General features: G+C 31.3%; 3 protein-coding genes across 4 annotated transcripts; 2 read left to right on the top strand and 1 right to left on the bottom strand.

Moving 5' to 3' along the window:
• Positions 1–194: 194 nt before the first annotated feature.
• On the bottom strand, positions 195–1588 carry LOC131654040 (uncharacterized protein At2g34160-like). Its single transcript, XM_058924443.1, has 5 exons — positions 1349–1588; positions 1210–1258; positions 777–839; positions 594–658; positions 195–501 (listed from the first exon to the last, which is right to left on the bottom strand). The coding sequence occupies exons 1-5, from the start codon at positions 1469–1471 to the stop codon at positions 400–402; spliced, it is 402 nt and encodes a 133-aa protein (XP_058780426.1). The 5' UTR covers positions 1472–1588; the 3' UTR covers positions 195–399.
• A 4910-nt stretch (positions 1589–6498) lies between these two features.
• On the top strand, positions 6499–8199 carry LOC131648342 (glyoxylase I 4-like). Of its 2 annotated transcripts, XM_058918101.1 has the most exons (4): positions 6499–6754; positions 6851–6956; positions 7661–7937; positions 8060–8199. In XM_058918101.1, exons 1-3 carry the CDS (start codon positions 6600–6602, stop codon positions 7910–7912), a joined length of 513 nt encoding a protein of 170 aa, XP_058774084.1. In that variant the 5' UTR covers positions 6499–6599; the 3' UTR covers positions 7913–7937; positions 8060–8199. The 2 variants fall into 2 exon arrangements, with proteins under 2 accessions (XP_058774084.1, XP_058774085.1); XM_058918102.1 differs by lacking the exon at positions 8060–8199 and having other exon boundaries at positions 7661–8058.
• Positions 8200–17146: 8947 nt separating this feature from the next.
• LOC131648341 (glyoxylase I 4-like) lies at positions 17147–18640 on the top strand. The gene is made up of 3 exons (XM_058918099.1): positions 17147–17410; positions 17529–17634; positions 18201–18640. The coding sequence occupies exons 1-3, from the start codon at positions 17256–17258 to the stop codon at positions 18450–18452; spliced, it is 513 nt and encodes a 170-aa protein (XP_058774082.1). The 5' UTR covers positions 17147–17255; the 3' UTR covers positions 18453–18640.
• The last annotated feature ends 2004 nt before the right edge of the window (positions 18641–20644 follow it).

Raw genomic sequence — 20644 nt, 5'->3', positions numbered from 1 at the left:
TACAAGAATTTAATTCTAGCTTGTAAAGTTGGAATTTAAAGAGATTGCTCAAGAGCTTCTTAAAAGTCCTAAAGTTGGATACATTGTGAAATTTCTTGTCTCACTACTACTATTTTAGTGGAAAACTGCATAACTAGCCAAATAGAAAATCTACAAGTTTAATTTTTTTACTTCAAAATAATGTAATTAATCTCAAATCTCACGACTTTCTTCCTTTCTCAATGAAGAAAACAATAAATTAAAGCCTACTTTATACTTAAAAGAAGCAAGGGAATTTTATAGTTCAATATTACAGGTCGGTTTATAATATGAAATGTCTTCTACATCGCAACAACAAAAATGCAAATCATTAAAGATTACATATCTTCAAACGATTCAGATGTAGTTTTTTCATAAATTTTAAGCATTCTGTTCTTCCGCATCTCCATTTTCACCATCTTCAGCAGCCGCAGCTGCCATCAGCTCATCAAAATTTTCTGTCTTTCCAAGTACTATTTCGATCTAAAACACAATTCATCAAATGTACATCTTAGAAACCATTTAGAAACTAGAAACAATACTATATCCCAGAAAGAGACTGATTCCACCCTTACCTTGGCCTTTTGCACAGGTCTACCTCTAGAATCATCCTTTATATCAACAGTTGATGTCATGATTTCTGCATCAAGATTCAAACCATTAATCAAATCACACAACTCAACCCCTAGAGTGTAACAAGGGAGAAGAATAAACATTCCCCCAAATGAAGAAAAGAAAACAAAAAGATAGTATCTCACTCTTTTCGACTGCAAGCCCGTTATTTTTCAAAATCTCAGCAACAGTTACAACAGTAGCAATAGCTGCAACAAAGACATGGTGAAAAAAAATCGGAATAGAACAAGAAAGTTATAAAACCACAAAACACACTGCATTTTCTTCCACATTGTTCCGACGGCGTGTCGGCGGCACCGACCACCGGAATTCCGGGTTACTAAACCATACTATGACTCAGAAAAACAAACCTATGCAATCTATCCTCAAGAGCTTATTTAAAGTTTCTAAGTGATTGAATATAAAAAATAAAACATTAATCATAAATATAGGAATCCAAATAAACCTAACCAGTAGTAAACAAAAACAAAAAAACATAAGCATTCTTAAAATAGCAACACAATCAAAGTACAATGAATTACAAAAAAAAAAAAAAGTTAAATAGAAGAATTTGAATACCCATTCCTAGTGCTGAGAGTTCCACCTCGTTATGCTGTTGCATGTATCTCTACAATAACAACAAATTTATCAACAAAAATATCAACAAAATTATAGATAAAGATAAAATAAAATACAAAAAAGATGAAATTTTTGAAACCTTGGCGAGATTAACATAGAAAAAGAGGGGTTTTTTGGTGTTAGAAACTTGAATGCGATTCTTCTTGTAAGATTCGGAGTTATTAATGTTGATGTTGTTTACTCCTTCAGTTATGACTTCCATTACTCTCTCTGTCTTTGTTTCTCGGAAGATACGATGATGTTTTGTTTCAAAACCCTAACAAAGTTGTTTCACGAAGAATGCTGTTCTTATGTTACGCGTCTTGGTTTGGTTGAGTTGAGGAACTCCGAAACACAGTGTACTTCCTTTTTCTTATTGGGCCTTTCTTGTTGGGCCCCGAAACAATAATTTAGAGATTTTCTTGTTGGGCCCAGAAACAATAATTTAGAGATTTTGTCCTGCCACTCTATTCATACCTGGCATCCCTTGGAGCTGTGCTTATACTCTTGTGTCTTTGATGAATATTTTTGATTTTTTTTTAAAGTGTTGCGGTTTATCGAATTTTATAATATAATCTCGATTTTTTTACAACTTTTTAGTTTTTTGAGATTTTACATGAAGTTATAACGAACTATTGCTAAATGATACCAAATTTTATTGAATTCTAAGAATAATTACTGGATATTTCCGAAAGAATCGATAAGTATAGATTTCTTCACTATTTTTCTATGAAGAATTCTATGAAAAAGAATCTAAAATCTAATGGGACATTTGATAAGTAAAAGGCTCGCCTTGTAGCCAAAGATCCTTTTATGGGAAAAATCTATACTAGTTGTGTTGATCCACTATGATAGTATCGCGACTATTGAAAAAATTGAGAATCATAATTATAATGGTAAAAGACGTCAAATTAGAAGAAAGCACAACACAGTTAGAGAATGTATCTCTAAAGAAGCTGTAAGAATGGATCATGTACGCACTGATGAAAATTTAGCAGATCCTTTGACGAAAGGATTATTTAGAGAGAAGTCCATAATACATCCAAGAAGGTGGGACTAATGCCTATGGAGAATTGAGTTTCTCACTATGGTAATCGTACCTAACAGGATGGAGATCCCATGAAATAGGTTTAATGGGTAATAGCAAGTTATGAGTAATATGAGGTGATCATGCTAGTGTGAATAAGAGAAGCATGAATCTTGACGCAATAAGAGAATGAGGTAATAGAAACTCTTAATGAGATCTATTCTCTGTATGAGAGAGTACCTAGATGTAAGAGTACTCTTGATATTCTCACCTATGTGATTGTGGAACTTAGGCCGATTTCTATAAAAAAAATTAAGGCAGAATTCTTATAGCATTCACTAAACCGGGATACACATGCAAGGCCATTAAAGCACATGCTATTAGATTTCACCTTAAGAAAAGATTGTGTGCAAGTTTGATGTCTGAGATAGAGTTTAATACAGTTGTGTCACTTTTGTTGAATCAGATCCTTCTTGCTATGCAAAGCTTCAAGTCATAGACACCTATGCTTATGCACAATATTAGAAACATTTGATGTTCATTCTGAAATCATTTTTTTAAATTCAAGTGGAGGATCGTTAGAAATCAAAGGATTAATGGGGAATTGGAAAGAGTTAGTGGCATAAAGTTGATAATAAATGAGCACAAGTATGAGCTAGTGTGTATGAAGGTGAATTTGAGAAAGTTCATTAAAGTCCCACATAGGAAGCATAACACACTTTTTTTTTTGATAATCAAGCAAAACACACTTTAGTAGTGTTTATATATTGCAAGTTGGCCAATTGTGTTAGGCCCCAAGGGGAACCCGATTTCGTGGTTGGGTGAGCATACACTATCATGAACCATTACACGCGCGCCGGTGGTTTGAACTAGGGCTTTGATCCAATACTTTTTTGGTACCCGAAATGGTGGAAATCAATTAATGTTAATTAAAAATCATTAATTATTGAATGGAAGAATTTAATTAATGTTAATTAAAAAATTCATTAATTAAAAAATGGCGTGTTATCATTAACCTAACCCTAAAGTTTGATCGAACTTTAGCCTTGCCTTCCAAGCTTCAACCTCTGATTTGTTGACCAAAATTGCAAAGACTAGTTATGGGTCGAATCCTTTCCACTCCCCCACAATTTTCTCTAATTCGGGTCAGATTTCACCTATAAATATATACTTTCTCATCTCATATTTTTTACTCCAGAATTATGAATATGAAATCTCTTTTTTATCTCTTTTGTTTGTGTTTCATCTTAAATTTCCTTTTCTATTTTCAAGTGGCTTATTTGCACCATCAACGACTGGTTCTTTGCTAGAAATTACACGTGGTTTTAACACCATAATCGAATGGTCTTTGTGCCATCTGAGGATGTAATTCTAGACCGATTACTTATCGTGTAAGTAGTAATCATACAATAGAACTCAGATGTTTTATCTTGAAAGCGTCGTGGTAGTTCGATTGCTTTGCATAATTTTGGACAGTTGATAAGTGCCAAAATGTACTTATTTTGTGTATGTAAATAGTGACACTTATTGATACTTTTGTTAATATCATTTGAATAATTCCCCGTTTTGTGTATAAATACGTATACTTTGTGAATAGTTGTATTTTCATATACTTTTATACCATTTAATAGTTTTTCCTTTGTTTTTATAGGTATTCATGCTTATTGGAGCCTTGGGGAATAAAGTGTCAAAGGCACGACTTCGATTTCGCAGTTTTGGTGCAAGCCCGCTTAGCCACCGTCAAGCGGACTTCCAAAGACTCAAAATAAGGATGACCAAAATCATCATTTTGGGTTTCATTCATTCATTATTGGATAGAGCATTGAATAAGCTTTCCAATGCTTTGAACCGGGCGCAATTCGGTGTTACGGTTCTCGAGTTATGGCGAAAACAAAATCTGATTTTTAGCAGACTCCGCTAAGCGGAGGGGGTCCGCTGAGCGGAGCTCCAGCGGAGAAAATCAGCGTCTGGATGCAATTTTGAGTCCGCTGAGCGGAGGGGGTCCGCTAAGCGGACCTGCTAAGACAGCAGCTCGTTAAAAGGGGCCAAAAACACATTTTTAGGTCATGGGTTGGGTATTTTTGAGTCCCAACACCATCAACTTCATTCTTAGAGTAGAATTGGCTTAGAAAACAACTTCGGAGGTTGCATAAGAATGATCGGGGGTGGATTGAGCATCGAACGGAGCTGACAAACCGAGAGATCTTCGGTTCATTTCTCTTCTTCTTTGTGTATTTCTCTTTGGTTGGGTTTGTTTGTATATTTACTTGAATCTTATGTATATTTACCGATTATAATGTTATATTTAACTTGCTTTACGAATCTGTGTTGATGTTGTTCTGGATTTTTGCTCTATGCTGGGGATTTGGGGTGCTTTGGAGATAAACTTCTTGAATCCTTATCTAGGATGATTATCTGTTGGTTCTGAACTCTAGAGATAGATTTAGAGCTAGCATTCACCGATTGTATCTGTACTTAATGCTTTCGTGTTTGAGCGGCGCGCGAGAGATTGCCGACGCGAGAATACGCATGTTCTCGCGACTTCGCGTTAGAGATAACCTTAGTTGTGAGATGATCTCGTTTGTGCTCCAGAGATGGACGCTTATGTGAGAGATACGTGATAACATAGATGAGTATCGTAGGTTGAGTATAACGGGTTGGTAAGTGTATGTTTGTGAAGAGTGAATATATTTACATTCCTGATAAGTTCTTTCTCTTCTAAGAATGTGTTTATTCTTTTCTTGTCTATATCTTTGTTTACTTTTTGCTCTTTCAATTCAAAGTTCAAAACCGTAGAAACTGTTGAATGGCATCTCTCCATCTCTGTGGACGATAATTCCCGGATCAATATTTCCAAATCTTTTTTGTTTCTTGCCCTATACTGCATTCAACAACAGTGCCGCAAAATGTCTCAACCTAGTCCGCTACCTATTCACGAACAGACTGGTTCGATCGGTCGAGTTTTAAAACATTAGTTAAATTTTTTATCGAATAGATTAAATATAAAGGATCAACGTGAAACCAACAATATTTGATTAAAGAACTAAAATATACTTAAGGGCGCTATAAAATGAGTTTCGCATTGAAACATATATAAAGTATTATATTCTTAGCATTTGTTTTGTCGAGTGAAACAATTTTATTTTGAATAAATTGATTTTGAATGAATTGATTCTAACTATAAATGAGTTGAAATTAAGGTGATTTATGTTTGAATAAATTTATGTAAAAGTGAGCTGAACAATGAATTTCAATGTAAAAAATCATGTTTAAACTCAAAACTTACAAATTCTATCTTAAAGGCTCAATTTGATAAAAATAACGGTTGATTGATAAACCAACTTATAACTTATAGCTTATGACTGATTATTGATGATTGATAGTTTATATATTATAGGACTCATGACTGATAATAGATAAGCTATAAAGGGTAAAAGATAATTTTAGTTAAAATAATAAAAGTGAAAGAGGAGAAAAATATAAGCAATAAACCAAAATGTTATTTTAAAAAATAAATTATAATATAATATAATAAAATAAATTATAAATTTGTGATTAAATAACTCTTATAAAAATAATCTTTTATTATTATATAAATTTATAAACTATGAACTATAAACTCAAAAAATAAAAAATATATCATGTCTAATGGATACTAAGTAGAACCAATTATAAAAGATGAAATGAATCAATTAGAATTAAAAAAAAAAACATTTCAAAATCAATTTTAAACACCAAAATTAAACCAAACATGTGGTACTTTCTAATGTAGGTATATAGTTTTATTACCCAGAAATTGGTGTGAAATAGTGGATGAGAAGGGTTTGATTGATCTTATTCAGCATGAACCACGTGGGAATGATGTGTAAGGGTCATCTATATATTTCATACGAACTACTGCGACAAGTGGCGGTGTACATTTATTGGTTAATTGAATTTATCTACCAATATAATTTTTTTTTGGGAATTTTTGAAAAAATTTATAAAAATAATTTACGATATTGTTTATAAAATTGTTTTCCAAGTTAATTTTATAAGTTTTTTTTCTTCTAAAAATAAACATACAAAAATACAACTTATAATAGCATCACAACCCCAACAACCTTACAAAATAAATCGTCTATAAATATACACTACTCATTCATTAGTGGACTTACCTATATTCTCTCCAAATTCTTCTTAAAACCATTCTCAACCTCTAATCTACATTCCTTCTTTTCTTCTCCTTCTTCTTCTTCTATTTATTTGACTTCATTTTCAACTTTCAATTTAGGATATTATTATTGAATTAATTATATATCCTCCAAAAATTAAAAAAAAAAAAATGAAAGACATTATAGGAAACCCTTTACGCCTTAAATCAGTAAATCATATTTCCCTTATCTGCAAATCACTTGAAGAATCTATCAACTTCTATCAAAATGTTCTTGGATTTATTCCCATTAGAAGACCTGGATCATTTGATTTTGAAGGAGCATGGTAATTAATTAATGCCTTTATTTAAATTCATTTTCTTCAAGTTTTGTAGTTTTTTTTTATAGAATTTGAATTTTTCATGTGATGATGAATTTTCAGGTTATTTGGCTATGGAATTGGAATTCACCTTCTTCAGACAGCAAACCCTGAAAATATTCCAATGAAGAAAGAAATTAATCCAAAAGATAATCATATATCATTCCAGGTAACATTAAATATTGCTTTCAGAGATCTCTTGATAATCCAGAGTTTGGTTGATAAAAAAATTACTTCTGACCAATAAAATTTATAATTATTATTGTATTAAAATTCTACTGATTAATTCATTTTAATTGAAATTTATTAATCACGTGAATATTGTATTTATATTCTTATTCTTTCAGTAACACAACAAGAAAATTTATATAAAAAAATTGCATGACACAAAAATGCTATAAAAAACACTTTAGCTTAACTTCTTAGCCTCTCTAACAAAGCATGCCATAAATACAAAAAGCAAACGAATCCATGCGGTCTATTTTATATATTTTAAAATTTTTGTATTTTATTTTTAATAAAATTAAACTATTTCTGTCCCTTTCATGGCTATAGAGAAAGGACAAAAACAATCTTACAAATATCACAAAACGTTTTCTATACTTTAACTTATATTATACACTTCTGCATAGATTATGACATGATAGAAGTGGTTGAATTATACAATTAATTAAAAAATATATTTTGTAACATCAACAAAAATATCCGAACATAACACATCCGAACAAAAAGATGTGTTTTGTGTCTGACATGTATCAACATGTCATATACAAATATGATTACTGGTGTTGACGTCTGAGTCTTAAAATCGGGTTCAGTATTTATATATCTGTGTAAGTGCTTCATAAACATTTTGTTGTTGTGAATGGACAGTGTGAAAGCATGGGAATGGTACAAAAATGTTTGGAGGAGATGAAGATTGATTTTGCTCGTGCATTGGTGGAAGAAAATGGAGTTCAAGTTGATCAGTTATTTTTTCATGACCCAGATGGATTCATGATTGAGATATGCAATTGTGATAATCTTCCTGTTATTCCATTAGCTGGTGACATGGTTAGATCATGCTCAAGACTCAATCTTGACATTATGCAACAACAGATACAACAAGTTGTCAACCAAATTTAATCATAAGGAAATATCAATGTTATGAGTGAGTCTTTCTTTTTTAGTTTATTTCTACATGTTAATTTGTGACTTTCTTATGAATGTAATAGATTCCTTTGCAAAAGTAATGAATTATATATATCTAATTAAGTTGCTCTTTTTTTTTAGGGTGCATTTGTTCTTCTAATAAAAAGAAAACTATGTATATTGTCGGAATATTTGAAAATACTATAGTGTGAAATAAGAAAAATTAGAAGTTTTTCATTAGTTTGTTTATATATTTTTTATAGCTTTTTTTATTGTAAAAAAAATTGATGAAGTTTCAAATTTCAATCCTATAGTATTCAAAAAATTGTTCACGTGATCAGATTACTGATGGTACGACTTTATAAGAATAATTTTAAGTAGCTGATATTATCGATAAATTGTCTTATAAACTGAAAGACTTTAAAAATCTTCTAAGACACAAAATCAAATAATATTTTTTACTAGAAAATCTGATAACTCATTTTTGCATTAAGGAAGTGTTAGTTGTCTTAAACAACAACACGAAAAAAAATTCATGGGTGTTACTTTTTGAAGTCAATTGTTAAACCTATCAAGAATCAGAGGTTTGATGGTTGGCTTTACCCTCAAGTGACCAAAATATTAATAAGTTTCTCACATCAATAAATGACATTGGGTCTCAATTCACTTACTCCAATTATGAGACACTAAGTCATATAACACACAAATGTAGGGACAAGCCAAGTTCATCTATGCAATCTAACCTGGATGAAGATAAATTTATTATTATGCTTGCTCATATCAACTTTGATGGTCCTCAAACAATGTTAAATAAATCAAAGAATCAAAAGTAATAAATTAAAAAATCGGGAATCAACAAGTTTAGAAAACCAAAAACAAATGTATGGTTCAACACAAAAACGTATAAACAAAGTAAATACTTATCATTATCCTACAACGACAACATGTAAACGATACGAATCCTAAGTACAAAAATCATACAAAACATTCTAAAACAATACAAGCTCACATCATGAATCACGCCTAGCAAAAATTCATCAATGGATGAAGAACACACAAAGGTGAAGGACTTTTAACACTCATCCAACAATCTTGCAAACAAAAGATTAAATTATGCATTCATCTAAAAATCACATTGAAAATACAAAAGCAAGAATCACAAGGGCTTTTCAAGGTTGTAGTGTGGCTTGGTTAACAAACAAGGGATGATTCCTAAGGCTAATCGAAACAAAAACGTGCCTAAACCTAAGGGAGTGATCAATCCACACAGGTTCAAACCACACAATTCCGATCAAACTTCTTCCTTATTCCAAGTTGTCACAACAAAAACACCATACTTATTAACACAATTTTTCCATACTCTTTTTGTTTTTATTTTTCAAATTTTTTTCTTTTTCTTTTCTTTCTATTTCACTTTTTTCTTTTCTTTTCTTTTCTTTTCAACAACCAAATAAGTACATAACCATTTCTCTCCCCAACTTGAATTCAACCACATAATAATATGAATACTCCCTACTTTCTAAGGCAAGGTAAGAATTCATACAACAACATAAAGTTGAGGGTTCAAGAAAAAAGAATCAACATGCATACAAAAATAAGTGAACTAAATCCAAGCATAAAAGTTCAAGAAATAACATGGATGTTGACAAAAAGCTCAAAGGGGGTTAACAAATGCTCACACACTCACAAGGTGAATTGACTATTTGGCTAAGGTGGTTGTGCTCAGAAGGAAACAAAATGCTTTGATCCTTTTCATGCTTTCATAAAATCAAAATAAACAAAAGATTAAGCATAATAAAATTCAGTTAAAACAAAGATTGTGGCCTCCAACATATATGAACAATGGAAAGCTTCCTCACATTTATGGTTTGAGAACTAAAGTGATTCAATCAACAAGCAAGTAATGCAAAAGAATGAATGTCATGGTAATTGTACAAATGAAAAGTTTCCTAAACATGCTATGCTATAGAAAGCGATAAATGATTACCTTGAATGAAACAACTTCAAAAATAATATCCTACCATACATCCGCAAGTTGAAACACTTAAGCTTTGCAGAATCACCTAAAAAATCTTCGACTAATGAACAAATTTTGAGTCCAAACAACCAATAAAGGAATTAGAAAAGATAATACTAGTATCTACTACTAAATAGGATTGGTGAAGTGGAAAAAAGGAGTGAACCAAGTGGAATAGGAATCCCACTGATACAAAGCAAAGTGGCAGAATTTTCTCTATGTCGCTAAGCGAACTTGACTTCGCTAAGCGAGACAATAAAAACCTGAAAAAATCAGAACAGAAATAGGTCTTCCAGCCACCTCCACTTCACCTAAACACCTCAAATACTTAAATATAAACAAAAATTACAACCGTTGGAGTGCCTCCCAACAAGCGCTTGTTTTACGTCGTTAGCTCGACGCCTTTATTGTTTTGGTGTTTGGAAAGTAGCTTCATCCCGTCATTCCATGGTGACGTCTCACCGTGCAAACCTAAAGAAAATTTCCTAACAAAAACACTTAACAAACGTTATGAGTACAAATATATACAACAATTATACGAACATGAAAGAAAACACAAGTTTACTATTATGTACACAAATAAACACATATGCATAAGTATGGAACACATACAAATATTATCATACAAAAGGGAAAGTTGGTGAATGTTGGATACACAAGTTGAAAAGTGAATATTTGTAATTAAAGAGCTAATCCGAGATCAACATGTTTCACCAACATTCACCAACAAAAGTATACTTATATTTAAAAATATTCAAGTAAACCTATATGGTGAACATAGACAAGTAAACATGTCCAAGTAATATATATACAAGTGAAACTATACAATATATACATTATATACAACGCTCAAAAGCACGTAAACTATTGCGATGCAATTCTAACAACCATCCCTGTAACACCCCAAATTCTACCCGAAAATATCATGCGAGAAATCAGAGTATTTTAAAAACTATCAACAAGCATTTAGGATATCACATTTACTTCATATAAACAACTCATAAACAGATACATAGCACTTTAATCTCAGAGAAGCACAAAACAACTTATAACAGCTCTTAGACAAACCAACTTCATTTTAATATGCAACGGAATCATAACATTCGGCTTTATAAACAAATCATCTTATTTAATCGAAAACAACTTCAAACATCATAGTACTTCTCATTATCCAATTTGGAACTCAACAACTAAAACATGAACAACTTAGAAACAACAATATAGACAACCCCCCGAGTGCTACGTATCAGAGCGACACACCAACCAGACACGATGAAGCTACAAACTTCCATAGCTATACTTGAGTACCTGCCCATTTCCCATGGTAGGGGAAACATCACCAGAAGGGGTGAGATATCAAACATTATAAAGGAAAGTATGATAATACATATAGCAAAGGTAAAATCATACATAATTCACCACTTCTCAATATAAGTAATTTGCATCACAACAATATTGTTAACTATCAACTATAACAATGTATTCAAGTTTACAAGTATGTCATTCAAGCACATAATAACATACACTTCATAATCACAACGTAAATTAATACAACTATCAACAATGGCAAAACATGGTTCATATATTCCACATATATACATATATCATTAATACATATATATATATATTCGCATTTTCATCATATACGTTTCATTTACATATATCACATCTACACACATCAACAATTCATATTAAATAAATTCAACTTCGCAAACTATGCATTCACACATCATAGCATTCACTTCATAAACACAATAATTCAAAATGCGACTCAATATGCGACTCAACTGTGCATATGCATGTGGTACCAATCGGAGCTTCGGCCCCCGTCACCAATTGCCCAATTCAGAGGCACAAGGCATAATCCTTCGTCACTAGTTTGCCAATCCAGACCGTCACAGAGTATGCATATGAAATGTGACTCGACAAACAAGACAACACATCATACTCATCACAACCACATATCGTCACGAGGCATAAGCCTGTATCACAATCAATTACCATTTATACGAGGTAATTCACGTCACCATAATATTTCATCTTCACTTAGTCACAAAATCATCCTCACAAATATATACAACATTTGGTATTCACAAAATCGTCACAAATATACAATTCTCATATCATCAAGATCATTACAATTATCATCATGTTTCGGCACATCGACACAATTACTCAATTTCACATATTAACACAGTCATCACAATTATCATCATAATCCACTAAACTAACGACAATTAGCTAGGATTCATACCATAAGGTTAATCACATAACAGTGCACAATAATAATCGTATTGGCAATCACAACATTATTCGCAACAAAGGCATCCAAACCGAAATCACAATTTTTGGTCAATTCTCAAAATAATCTCAATATGCCAATATATCATGTAAATCAAATCGACTTTCAATCATCAACTAAATCAATTAGAAATAATATTAATTATCAAAACAACATCATTGGCATAACAATATATTATTCTTAACTTGAATATTCAACCAAAATACAATTACGGTCAATTTCTCAAAATACCGTAATTTACCGATAAACCGAATAATTGGTCCAAGTCCAAGTATATTCCAATCACATAGACTTATTGGAATCAATTTAACTAATAATTTAATTATCCAATTAATAATCAAACTATATTAATTTCAATTCAACTATTATATTTCTATTCCATTATTTTCCAATTCTACAACAAAACCCATTATTTCACTATCAATGGTTTACCCACAACAAACACAACAATCTAATACACATAGATTATTAATTGCACACAACTTATCACATTTATATCATCACGTTCCAACAAATCATCAAATACCCAAAATTGCAACATAGAAGAGCATGGATATCAAAGTATAGAATCAAACCCACCATAACATACTATCATACAACCCTTTAGCATGAAAGAACCCCACCATTACCTTGGTAAATATGGACTCTTTCACCATAGCTCTAAGCTTTTATCCAAAAGAAATCCTTTCTAACATCATTTGGAGATACACCTAAAAACCAGTTCGGTAATCAACTTATCAGACGAACTTAAAACCCTCAAAATCAAAATCGCTCCGGTCAGAACTTACCTTTATGGGTCAGGAACATTGGGTCCAAGTACCGCAACGATCCAACGGTTGGATTGAGAGATACGTCCTTTTTGCTAAGGTGACTCTTTGCTGAAACATAGCTGCGAAAATGAGGTTTCTTCTAGCTTTTCTCTTCCAACATTGTTCTCTTCCCTTTTGCCTCTTTTCTCTTCTTCCTATCTTTTTCCCCCAATGAAAATAGTAACTTCTAAAACCCTAACCTTCTCTTACTATCTCACTTATGTCAATTGGGCTTAACCCACCAATCAATTCATTATGTTTCTATCACTTAGGCCCATTTAGTTATATCTCTCTAATAACTCAATTAAGTCAAACAACACAAACACTCACATAATTAAATACTTAAATAATTATTATATCACATAATAACTAAATAAATAAGTAATTATTAAAAACACCAAATAATATAATTACTAATATAATTAATAAAAATATTAATAAAAATCGGGATGTTACAATCCCCAGCAACGACGCCATTTTGTTGAAGTAGGCATAACGGCAAGCAACAAAAAATTTGGAAATATTTATCCGGGAATTATCGTGTCCACAAAGATGGTGAAAATGCCATTCAACAGTTTATGTGGTTTCGAACTCAGATTTGAATGAACAAAAGTGTAAAACAGAAAAGTAAATATTAATACAAAAAAAGAAATCATTCTTAGGAAAGATAAGATTTATCAAGCATTGCATATAATCTACTTCTCACAAACTTAAACTTATTGACCAATTATACTTAACTTATGATACTCGTCTATAGTATCGCGTATCTCTCACATTAGTGTCCATCTCTGGAAAACCTACGAGATCAACTCACAACCAAGGTTATCTCTAACGCAAAGGCACGAGAACATTCGTATTCTCGCATCGGTGATCTCTCGCGCGCCACTAAAATACAAAAGCATTAAGAACAGATACACAAGTGATTGTCAACTCTAAATCTATCTCTAGAGTTCAGAAACTAACATATAATCATCCTAGATAAGGATTCAAGAAGTTTATCTCTAAAGTAAACCAAATCCTGAGCATAAAGCAAAAATCTAAGACAACAATCAACACAGATTTATAAAGCAAGTGTTATATAACGCCATGGCTGACAAATATACATGACTTAAAAAGTAAATACATACACAAAACCCAACTATAAGAGAAAACACAAAGTGGGAGAGAAATGAACCGAAAATCTCCCAATTTGTCAACTCCGTTCGACAATCAATCCACCTCCAATCATCCAAATGCAAGCTCCATAATTGTTTTCTAACCTAATCTAACCTAAAAATGATAGTTTGATGAGTTGGGAACAAATACCCCAAAACATAACCTAAAAAATGTGATTTTTGCCCCTTTTAACGAGCTGCTGTCTCAGGAAATCTCGCTTAGCAGAAAAAATCATTTTGTTTTCGCCATAACTTGAGAAACATAACTCCGAATTGCGCCTGGTTCGAAGTGCCGAAAAGCTTATTCAATGTTGTATCTAACAATGAATAAATGGAAATCAAATTGATTATTTTTATAATCCTTATTTTGAGCCTATGGAAGCGCGCTTGAACTTGGCTAAGCGAGCTTCTGCATAATTTTCCTTATTTTATTGTTCCAAAACTGCAAAATCGAAGCCGTGCCTTCGACACTTTATTCCTCGAGGCTCCGATATGCATAAATACCTATAAAACAAAGGAAAAACTATCAAACGGTACACAAAACGAATGAAAACGCAAGTATGTGTATATTTACACAAAAGTTGAGATTTTATTATAAAAACGGAATGAATATAATTGATAAGTGCCACAATTAGATACTCAAAATAACAACATTTTGGCACTTATCATTTAGCTAGGAAGTAATTAGGCTTAAAGAGTTTCCAACTGTCAATATAGACCTTTAAGACTCGGTTTTAAACACGACAAAGGGAAACAAATCCGTAACCAATGACATCCTTTGAAGCAAGAGACACTTTAAAAAGATTGAAGAAGATGTCTCAAGAAGCCAACCCCGTTTTCCTTTGATATTCATACCAGTATTAAAATACCCGTATGAAATGTCAAGCACAAGGATGGAGTTGTGAAGGGGAAAACGAAGGTGATCCAAAACCTCATTCTCAAAAGAGGTTAGTGGAAGAAAAACACTTATCCTGGAAAATACAGGCATAAAAGGGATAGAATTCCCTATCGAACTTATGAAATATCCTTTTTCTGCATGAAACAATGAGATTTCCTAATCAAAAGAAATCCATATTCCTAAAGGATCAAACGACATTACCTTCCTCTGAACAAAAGCAGACTTATAAACCAAACACGTCGGCTTGACCCAAGAATAATTTTCAAATGTGATCGCCGCCATCAGAACTGATGTGCCAAAAAGTAGACAAGTGTGAAACAACGAAACCAACAGAAATTGAGAAGTAGTGCCTAAACTCTTGTAAGAAAAGCAAAATGAAGATTATCAGTCCAGATCTAATAATCTGAGGGTAACACGCTTCTTGTCCCATTAATACCCGCGGGGATAAAAAAACTCGAGTAACCTAGGTAGGGTAACCGATTCCTAACCCACGTACCTAAGGTAACGTGTTGATGCTTAAGAGAGAGAGAGAGAGAGCACATCAGAGACAATAAAACATTACATGCGCTCATTGCTTCTGCGAAGTACTCAAAACGTTTCAATTTTCTATGAAAATGGGGTATGTCTTTGATATAAACGACCAAGGCTGCTAAAGACCTCTTGATTCTCAGGATCCTCGGTAAGTCTTGGGGGCAACCGTTACGGGCCGGTCATATCCCTTTTTCAATCCGACCACCACTAGACGAAACATTCCAAATTCAGAACAAGTATTCACTAAGCGTCTAGAATGTTTTCCTAATCAATGGACCATCATAGGCCAGAAGCAAGAAATCCGTACCACCAACGCATCCAACAGTCCTTCGTATTCTGCACCTGAAAGAAAGTGAGGCAGTTATTCCTCTTCCTTACATATATGTAATGACGTCATTTCATGTAACAAGTTTCAAATACAATTTGAATACCTACCCTGACTTGAGAATCAATTGCTAATCTTATAGGTACACCCTCCCACTTCGCCGTATAATTTTTTTTCCTCCACTATAATTTTTGCGACTCTATACATTTCGAAACAAAATAGTTTTCTTTGAATTCTGTCTTAATCCTTTATTTTAATTTAATTTTTCTTTTTTTATCTTCTTGTTTATTATAAAAAGTACATCACCGTCTTTTGATTTATAAAGAAGAAAAGGAAAAAAAGAAAAATGAGATGATAATATATAAAAATTCACATTTGTATTAAAGTTAACATTAAACCTACCTACACACTTGTGGGCTGACGTTGCTACATAAAAACCAAAAAATTACAGCATACAATCCAACCACTTTCTAAAATATGTAACAAATCAATACAAATGATTTTCACATTGAAATAAATATATACTATAACATTCTTAAAAAAGTTGATGTACTTCCTAACATAAACATTGTTTTATTATCCAGAATTTGGTGTGATAGGTTGGATGAGTAGGGTTTGATTGATCCTATTCTTCATGGAGCACGTGGGAATGACGTGTAAGGGCATTCTATTTATTGCTTACAAAAGTACAAATATTTGATACTCTAAAGTTTTTTAAATATTGTTGATGTATGAATTTTTTTTATATAAATATATTTATACAACTGTTATTTTTTTAAAAATCTGAATATGTTCTGATATTTAAACAAAGTCTAATAATCTTTTGAATTTTAAAATTTGTCATGATTTTGATACGGCTTTGACTCTGATTCATCTAAATTCATCTGAAGTTTTTTAAATCTTGAACTCTGATTCATCTAAATTTATCTGAAGTTTTTTATAGTAAAAAAGTAATAGAGACAATTTATTATTTGGTTGTCATTCATTTCTCTATTTATATATAATCCTTTTTATATCATTTGATATAAATAAAAAATATTAGAAAACAAAAATAGAGTAAAATTATTCTTGACCACAACACTTGAGATAATAAATCCTTTATATTCTCTTTCTCTATATATAGATCTATTACATCCATCATGCATTTACCTATATATACTCTCAAAATTCTTCTCAAAACCATATTCAAACTCTAATCTACATTCTTTCTTTTCCTCTTCTTCTTTTTTTTTTTAACTTCATTTTCATCTTATTAGATAAGAGAGGTATTATTCAATTAATTTTTTTTCAAAATCACAAAAATGAAAGACGTTGTAGGAAATCCTTTACGTCTTAAATCAGTGAATCATATCTCTCTTATCTGCAAATCATTGGATGAATCTATCAACTTCTACCAAAATATTCTTGGTTTCATTCCCATTAGAAGGCCTGGATCATTTGATTTTGAAGGGGCATGGTAATTAATTAATTAATTAATTATTTAATTAATGGCTTTATTTAAATTTATTTTCTTCAACTTTGGTAGTTTTCTTTTATAGAATTTGATTTTTTCATGTGATGATGCATTTTTTCAGGCTATTTGGCTATGGAATTGGAATTCACCTTCTTCAGACTAAAGCCGCTGAAAATATTCCAATGAAGAAGGAAATTAATCCAAAAGATAATCATATATCATTCCAGGTAACATTAATTCATTTCAATACAATTAATTAATTACAATGTTTGTTCATTTAATTCAATTGCCAATCACGTGAATCAATTATATATAGATTCTTATTCTTTTAGTAACACAACAAGAAACTTTATAGAAGAAAAAAAACTACATGATACAAAAAGCTATAAGAAAATTACAAGGCCAACATGACATGAATGCAAAAAGCAAATGAAACGATGCTATTTTTTATATAAATTTTAAAATTGTTTGTATTTTATTTTTTGACAAAAAATAAAATTATTTCTGTCCCTTTCCTAGCTATAGATAAATGACAAAAACAGTTTCATAAATAATACAAACGTTTTCTACACCTTAACTTATATTGTACACTTCTGAATCTTATGATGATGACTTGATAAAGTGGTTGAATTATATATTTAATTAAAATTTTCACATAGATGAATAATTAACTAAATATATAATTTATCTTGTTTTGTAATACCGACACATGTGAATAAAGACGTGTCTGTATCTGATGTATAATATATGTGTTTAAGTGCTTTATAAATATTTTGTTGTTGTGAATGAACAGTGTGAAAATATGGGAATAGTACAAAAATGTTTGGAGGAGATGAAGATTGATTATGCTCGTGCATTGGTGGAAGAAAATGGAGCTAAAGTTGATCAGATGTTTTTTCATGACCCTGATGGATTCATGATTGAGATATGCAATTGTGATAATATTCCTATTATTCCATTAGCCGGTGACATGGCTAGATCATGTTCTAGACTCAATCTTGATATTATGCAACAACAAATGCAACAAGTTGTCAACCAAATTTGATCATGAGAACTTTGAGTTGGGGAATTAGAAAGACAAGTTAATTAAATATTAATGTTATGTATGACTTATGAGTGAGGCTTTTTTTTAGTTTATGTATGTATTCTATTTGTTAATATGTTACTTTCTTATGGATGTAATAGAATCCATTGTAAAAGTAATGAATTTATATAATATATTATTATTTTAAATTACTTTTTATGCATAATTAATTAAGCTCTTCTTCTAATCAAAAGAAAAGTGTGTAAATATTGTTGTACCATATGAGAATATTAGTGTGTGAGTCGACAAAAATTAGAAGTTTCAGATTCTTAAATTTTTATGTATTATATTTGCGGGAGCCACTAATTTTTCGGATTGCGGTGGTATATTCCGTAGTAATTCTGGTTCTTTTTCTTTGGCTTTCTCTGAGTCGCTTTCCTTCGGTTTCTCATTGTTAGCTGAGTTTTGTGGAGTGCTCCGTGACATTGAGTTGGCTAAAGCTAGAGGTTGGAATAAACTTTGAATGGAATCTGATTCAATGGTTGTGGTTAAGGCTTTCTCTTCTTCTAACTTCTCTCAGATTCCCTGACAATTAAGGAATAGATGATTACACTGCCACAAGCTTATTTTAGATATGAATTTCATTCTTACTCACATTTGCCGGGAAGATAATAGTTGTACGTATTTTTTTCTAATAAAGACCGCACATCTAATACCTTAACTCTTTTCGACTCTCTCCCTCTTGAGATTATAAGCGATTATGTAAAAAATAGGATAGGTTTACCTTTTTTTTTATAAATTTAAATACTTTTGAATGGATTTTTAGTCTAGTCCCCCACTTTTTTGTGTATCAATCTTCTTTATTATATATAATCCTTTATTAAATTTTTTTTTTATATATTGAGTTTCTTTTTAACATTAAACAAAGTGGTTACTATATAAAGATGGTTTAAACCTGTTATATATACTAAAAGCTTGAACTGTTTTTAAGTTTTTTCTTCTCCTTTTTTTCAAACTTTTTTTCTCCTTTTTCTCGACTCAATTCTGAGTCACTTCTTCTTTTTCTTTAATGTCCATTTGATAATTTTTATCTCTTTGAAAGTTAAAATAATTTTATTATCATATTTAAATAGTCTTAATAGCATATTTATTCTCTCCTTTTGTTTTTATAAAATTGTCTCATATATAAAATTTAGTCCATTTTCGAGTTGTAGTGGTCTAAATATCTTAGTATGTTTCTAGAAAAGATGGTACAATACATAGGACTCCTATATATTGGCGGAGCTATAGTTCAGCGAATCTGGACACGCGCCCGAGCTCAACCCCTCTTTTCGTTGTATATTCTTCACATTAATAGTCGTTTTTTAGACAGCATCACGGACAAAACTAATAATTTTTAGATAAAATTTAAGGTAAAATTAATAAAAACAGAGTAAATTTTTTTGGCTCCAATTAAGGGCAAAATTTTTAAACAAAATCAAAGACAAAATTAGTAAAAACAAAGTGTAAAATTAATAAAAACAGGGTATAAATTTTTTGCCCAAATTCTCTAAAATTTCTGGCTCCGTGCTCCTATACAACTTGTAATTGAGTTGTTTTATCACGAGAACATCTTGATTAATAATCTTCTTACACAATTTTGGATTGTGTTCCGAAATATTTAAAAAAGAGTTATAAATTATAATACACGACACATATATACTAATGATTTTTTTAGTGAATGAAACAATTTAAACTTTGGTTACAATTATATTAAGACATTTCTTTTTTACCACGACTATTGAAAATATTATTGGCACTGATTTTGACGTTCTTGACAAAAACAAACCATTTTGTTTTTTTTAAGGAATCACTTTCAAAAGTTACAATAAGGTTTTTATACTTTTAAGGATAATATTTTAATAGTGCTACAAGATAAATAAAAGATAAAAATGAATACTACTCCTTCAAAATAAACACAACCATATGTACCATAATTTTTAGAGAATTTTTTTATTGACCCCCTAGTCTTCTTGGTCACCCGCGCTGGAAATCCTAAAATGCCTCTTTATTTCGGAAGTGCATTTTCGAAATCAATTTTTTTTCACCAAAAATTAGAATATTTCGGATATACATCTCCGAAGACATCCTCTCTTCAAAAAAAAAAATGATTTCGGAAATGTATCTCCGAAAAAATTCAATAATTATTAAAAAAAATTAAAATCAAGGTGATT

The sequence above is a fragment of the Vicia villosa genome, linkage group LG2 (genome assembly GCF_029867415.1).
Source record: "Vicia villosa cultivar HV-30 ecotype Madison, WI linkage group LG2, Vvil1.0, whole genome shotgun sequence".
NCBI lineage: Eukaryota > Viridiplantae > Streptophyta > Magnoliopsida > Fabales > Fabaceae > Vicia > Vicia villosa.
Note: the sequence above shows the minus strand (reverse complement) of the source record. Positions and strands in the feature narration are given on the sequence as shown.

Bases quoted from the DNA above. Each gene is read 5' to 3' on its own strand.
- LOC131654040 (XM_058924443.1), bottom strand. From the start codon at position 1,471: ATGGAAGTCATAACTGAAGGAGTAAACAACATCAACATTAATAACTCC. The intron at 1,259-1,348 runs GTTTCAAAAATT...TTGTTATTGTAG, and splicing joins TCTATGTTAATCTCGCCAAG to AGATACATGCAACAGCATAA. The intron at 659-776 runs GTGAGATACTAT...ATCTTGATGCAG, and splicing joins CGGGCTTGCAGTCGAAAAGA to AAATCATGACATCAACTGTT.
- LOC131648342 (XM_058918101.1), top strand. From the start codon at position 6,600: ATGAAAGACATTATAGGAAACCCTTTACGCCTTAAATCAGTAAATCAT. The intron at 6,755-6,850 runs GTAATTAATTAA...ATGAATTTTCAG, and splicing joins TTTGATTTTGAAGGAGCATG to GTTATTTGGCTATGGAATTG. The intron at 6,957-7,660 runs GTAACATTAAAT...GTGAATGGACAG, and splicing joins ATAATCATATATCATTCCAG to TGTGAAAGCATGGGAATGGT.
- LOC131648341 (XM_058918099.1), top strand. From the start codon at position 17,256: ATGAAAGACGTTGTAGGAAATCCTTTACGTCTTAAATCAGTGAATCAT. The intron at 17,411-17,528 runs GTAATTAATTAA...GCATTTTTTCAG, and splicing joins TTTGATTTTGAAGGGGCATG to GCTATTTGGCTATGGAATTG. The intron at 17,635-18,200 runs GTAACATTAATT...GTGAATGAACAG, and splicing joins ATAATCATATATCATTCCAG to TGTGAAAATATGGGAATAGT.